The sequence below is a fragment of the Austrofundulus limnaeus genome, unplaced genomic scaffold (genome assembly GCF_001266775.1).
Source record: "Austrofundulus limnaeus strain Quisiro unplaced genomic scaffold, Austrofundulus_limnaeus-1.0 Scaffold2077, whole genome shotgun sequence".
NCBI classification, from domain to species: Eukaryota; Metazoa; Chordata; class Actinopteri; order Cyprinodontiformes; family Rivulidae; genus Austrofundulus; species Austrofundulus limnaeus.
In genome coordinates, this window is record NW_013954479.1 from 1 (window position 1) to 5,757 (window position 5,757).

The window sequence follows — 5,757 nt, forward strand, 5'->3', positions numbered from 1 at the left end:
GCTTTTAAGCCCTGCCTCCATGTGACTGATACTCACATCACATGTTCAATGAACAAGATCAATAAATTTAAATATTAACAGTGTTTTTATTGGAAGATATTTAAAATGTAGTTTAATGGAGAAATAAGGAGAAGCTGATTAATTCTGAGTTTGTTTTTTATAACGAGTTGACTGAATCATGGATGAACAATCTTTAATTGACTTAAATATGTGAAAAGATAATTCGTTTTTAAACTCGTGTTGAAACAGTTCTCCTGAGGCCATGTGTATTTGTTAAAACACTTTAATAACCTCAGTCTTTCTTCCTGACCAGGTTCTGAACAAAGTGAAGAACCAGCAGGTGGTCTCTGCTCATGAAGAACATCCAGGCAGGAAATCACAGAGACGTCTGCCTGAACACAAGACCTCACCCGGGGGAAGACCCTGCACTGGTGCCCCCCTGAAGTCTCAGGATGAAATATCAAACCAAATGCAGAGGACACACAGGAGGACACACACACCCAGCATGGGGGACTCTGACTCCCCCCTGCCCTCCCCCATCAGGGAGCAGAACCTCTCCTCAGATCTGGAGGCGTCTGGAGAAGAATCAGATCCTCAGCTGTGTCCCGGCAAGACCAGAGTCTGGATTGTGAAGCAACAGGTAGACCAGGTGAAAAATGTTTTCTCATTTAAATACAGTTTTTCTTTTAATGAAGTAAAACAATCTGCAGGGTTTAGATGATCCAAATCTTTTCTTTAAAGTTGGTTTTTACCTGTGAAGATGTTTCAAAGCAGTGGTAAGATTGTATTTTCTTTATATTTAAAGGACATGTTCTGTGGTTCTGAACACACGTTCTAATGAACTTTTATAGACAATTATTATTAAGAAGTTTACGTATTTTTATAGAAGTTGATCAGTAAATAAAATGAATGTATTATTTTACATCCATGTTGTTTAGAATCATTTAGAACAGTATCTCACTCTAAGAAGCATTACAAGTTTTTTTCATTTAACAAACCAGTTATTTCAGTTTTTAAAGGATTTTCTTCATCAGTTTTATTCTAAATAATTAAAATTGAAGTTAGATTTAGAAACCACCTGTTTAAAGATCATTAATGACATCAATAATCAAGTGATTGATGCTGAAAATGCTCTCATAAGATGAGGATGCAACAACACTGCATCATCAGCATAAAAATAAAAGTTATACAGTAGTTTGATATAGATAGATCAAATAAAAGTGTCCCCATAACAGAATCCTGTAGAACACTGAGGCCCCAGAACTGATCTCAGAGGAACACCTGAGACCCCATAACAGATCCCTGTAGAACACCTGAGGCTCCATAACAGATCCCCATAGAACACCTGAGGCTCCATAACAGATCCCTGTAGAACACCTGAATCTCCAGAACCGATCTCTGAGGAACACCTGAGGCCCCATAACAGATCCCCGTAGAACACCTGAAGCCCCATAACAGATCCCCGTAGAACACCTGAGGCTCCATAACGGAACCCCGTAGAACACCTGAGGCCCCATAACAGATCCCCGTAGAACACCTGAGTCCCCAGAACAGATCTCTGTAGAACACCTGATTCCCCAGAACTAATCCATTAGGAACACCTGAACCTCTATAACAGAACCCTGTAGAACATCTGAGGCCCCATAACTGATCCCTGTAGAACACCTGAGTCCCCAGAACAGATCTCTGTAGAACACCTGAGGCCCCAGAACTAATCCGTGAGGAACACCTGAGTCCCCAGAACAGAACCCTGCAGAACACCTGAGGCCCCAGAACTAGTCCATGAGGAACACCTGTGACTCCAACATTTCTGTAGTTTGTTTATTTGTCGGTTTGAAACCTCATTACCTGTTTGATCTCATTCCCAGAACCCGTTGAGAACTGGGCTGGACGAGCAGCACTGGTACGGCTCAGAAGAGTTCTTGGCTCTTCCWGCTCAGCTCCATAAAACTGAGATGCTGGCTCTGAAACTGGAGAATCTGACCCAGTCCATCCCTCTGGTCAGTAAAAACYCCTGACTGTAAGAGTGTGAATGTTGAATCAGCTGTTTATAACATATGTTATAACATGTTTATAACATTTAGCTMATTTATAAAACATCCAGYTCATTTAGGAGATGCTGKTACTTTTATACTTTTTAAAATATTTCCCATAGAAACACGCAGAGAGTTCTTTCAAAAACCTTGGTTTTTATATCTGCTTCAGCAGCTGGCTCGGTTTCTTCTTATGCTACGGATAGCTAAAAGAATAGAATAGAATAGAATAGAAACAGCCTTTATTGTCCCACGCATGGAAATTCAGGTGTAATAGCAGCAGCAGGTACATACATCATCCACAGAAACAGTATATTGCTGTGTGACAATATCAACTGTAGCAATAACAATAGATTTAAAGAAGTAACAATAAAAATAAACATAAAATAAAAATAAGACTAATAATTACTGTACCGGACTACCAGTTGAAATTATATAAAAATGAAAATAAAAGCCAGATACTGTGCAGAGAAATACAAAATTACAATAAAAAAATAGATCTGTTAAATTGAGTCGAACTAAGTCATTAAGTTAGTGTTGTAGTACAGGAAAAAAAGATGTACAATTACCACAGATCATTATTTATGTGATGACTGAGAGGTAGAGCTGTTTAATGTGCTAACACAAACATGGATGCTTGTTGAGTTTGTTGGGAGCGGTGATGTTATAGAGTCTAACAGCTGATGGGAGGAAGGATCTGCGGTAACGTTCTTTTGTGCATTTAGGATGCACAGTGTAGTAGAGCATAGTTGTTAGCTACTTTTAGCTGCTTTTAGCTGCTTTTTAGCTACTTTTTAGCTACTTTAGCAGCATAGTTGTTAGCTACTTTTAGCTGCTTTTAGCTGCTTTTTAGCTACTTTAGCAGCATAGTTGTTAGCTACTTTTAGCTGCTTTTAAGCTACTTTAGCAGCATAGTTGTTAGCTACTTTTAGCTGCTTTTAGCTACCTCAGCGTTCTCACAGTTTTCTTGTTTTACAGTAAATAGTTTGAGATGAACCCTGTACTTTACTACGTGTGGTAAATGTATGCAGGCAAACACTGGATTTACCCAGAAGGCCTTGCAGGATGTGGACGACTGGGAGCTGACGGAGCTCAACACAGACTGGGACGGAACCGAGAACCGGGACAACGTTAGCAGCGTGGGACAGAGCGGTGACGACTCTCCGTCTCCTCCCCCACTGCAGGTAAGACCACACCTGTTTTTGAGCCCTCCCACCATCTCTGAGTGAATCCGTCTTTAACGATGCTCCGCCCCTCAGCGTCCCTCCACACGGACGGCGGCCAGCCGCCTAAGCCCCTCCTCCTCCAGTGATGTTGCTCCTTCGCTGGATGAAAGTCTAGAATCTGGTCCTCTGAGTGATCTGCAGTCTGAGGAGGAGGAGGGCAGGGGGTCTACTGATGGGGGTCTTCAGCTCACAGCGCCCCCTGTGGACAGGAGTGGATGTGCGTCTCTGGTGCAGCAGCTGCTGGAGGACGTTCAGGGTCCGGACAAAGACCTGCACATCTGGAGGAGGATGGAGGTAGACCTGTTTCTCTTAATGAGTCTTCATCTTTGATTTGTTTTTGTTCTGTTTGGGTCGACATGTTCTGATGTTGACCCAAACTAACCCGACCTCGGCTCCTTCAGCCTTCCACTGTAGAGGTTCTGATGGATTGAAGGGCTGGCATCGGATCGGCCCGTGGTTCTGGTTCATTCATCACCTTTCAACTAAAGGTCAGGTTTGATTGACAGGCAGGTTATTGATGAGTCCGCCCACTGAACTAATCAGTCATATCTGTCATATTGAATATAGGAAAATGTCGATTTGTGTGCAGATTAATTCCTGTCCTGTCAGCTCCTTTAACGAGCAATAAAACAATCTGCTTCATTAAAAACTTTTATTGTTTTAGTTTTGTTTTATCCTCTCGTTTTTTTTTTTTATCACTTTAACATTTCAGTTTTCCTTCTGGAACAATGTAATTATCTGCTGGAACAGTTTCCCCTCTGGGGTCAACAGAACCTGAGTTAACCGGGTCAGAGTTCTGCAGACGGAACCAGAAAACTGGACCAGGTCCCAGTTTTCATTAATATTTGTGTTTTTATTCTGTTAGCAAAACATCTCAGTAACTAAAAGGATTTTAACTAAAGAATTTACACTTCCTGTGAAAATTCAGTGTGAATACTTAATGCTGAAAGATTTTAGCTGATTGGCTAAAAACACTGAAAATAGCCTAAAAATCTGTAAAAACATGGAGCTGAAATTAAACAGGAAGAGCTCATGTTGGCTACATTAAGCAGGGAGAAGCTGAAATTATCACAAAAAGGTGAAATTAGCTGCATAAAGCTCAAATTAGCTAAACGTAGCTAAAACCAGAAAACAGCTGAAATTAGAAGAAAGCAKCTGAAAAAAACAAAGAAAGAATAAAATAGCTGAAAGAAGCTCAAAAAAGTGGAAATTACAGAAGAAAAGCAGAAAGGCCATAATAATAGTTAAAAAACATATAAAAGCTCAAATAAACCAAATAGGAGCTGAAGGAAGCTAAAATTACTACAAAGAAGTTAAAATGTCAGAATCAGAACATAAAGTAAAGAAATACAGTAATAATTCTGTGTTTTACTGAAGACAACTCCATTCATTTCCAAGGACTAAAATCAGACAAGAAAGCTAAATATCACAAAAAGTATAAATTGCTGAAATACCTAAAGTCATAGCCGAAATGTCCTGAAGGAGCCGGACATTTTGATGTATAAATTGTTGAAATAACACAAAAATTGCAGAACGAGCTGCGAGCTGAAAAACTTTTATTAAGTGTCCAGGAAGTAACCATGTTCTGTTCTGATTAGTCCACCTGATCCAAGATGGCCGCCACAGCTGATCAACATGTGACCTCATAAATGAGTGWGATCAAGCTGATGTGGTAATAGCTGAGAGTCATGTCCAGCACAGACCTGAGCTCCAGATGAAGGAACAGGAAGTGGGTTTTGTATTTCTGTAGACCTCTGTGAGTTCAGCTTCTGTCTCAGGTGTTGATCTAAAGAATCAAAGACGATCAAACCTCCTCCATCTTTGTCTTATTTTTCTCTCTGCTGTCGGTGGACGTCCCTCGCCGCCCCGCTGGGCCAATCAGACGATGGTTGATGTGAGTCTGTTGTGTGTCTGTCTCCCACTGCTCTCAGATGGGCCGGCTCACCGCAGAGTCCCCAAACACTCAGACGTCTCACACTGAGGACATTAACGCTGCCACGCACRGCCCGTCCAATCAGAGCGCAGGATTCACGGGACACTTATCTAAMCTGCGGACTCTTGTTTTGTTCTTTAGTGTTTATCAGAACGCATCAGGCTCCGCGTCCAAACCCTGTAATTACCACCATGTTTGTCTCCAGCCTTTTTCTGTGATTCTACAGAAGAACTCAGGCGATTACAGGAGAGGAACCTGACAAATACAGAGACACGTTTAATCTGAGACATGTTTAATCTGAGACATGTTTGATCTGAGACATGTTTAATGTGAGACATGTTTGATCTGAGACATGTTTGATCTGAGACATGTTTGATCTGAGACATGTTGGACCTGAGACTTGTTGGACCATAGAAATGTTTGAACTGAGTCATGTTGGACCTGAGACATGTTGGACCATAGACATGTTTGATCTGAGACATGTTTGATCTGAGACATGTTGGACCTGAGACATGTTTGATCTGAGACATGTTTGATCTGAGACATGTTTGATCTGAGACATGTT

General features: G+C 41.1%; 1 protein-coding gene across 1 annotated transcript in view; it reads left to right on the plus strand.

Annotated features, from left to right (window-relative positions):
- Positions 1-313: 313 nt before the first annotated feature.
- LOC106537002 (A-kinase anchor protein 6) overlaps positions 314-5,757 on the plus strand; it is a gene marked incomplete at both ends in the record, with an annotated part of 27,366 nt that continues 21,922 nt past the window's right edge. The window contains 4 exon segments of the mRNA XM_014034366.1: positions 314-649; positions 1,869-2,000; positions 3,065-3,217; positions 3,293-3,553. Coding sequence (XP_013889820.1) covers positions 314-649; positions 1,869-2,000; positions 3,065-3,217; positions 3,293-3,553 — 882 coding nt within the window.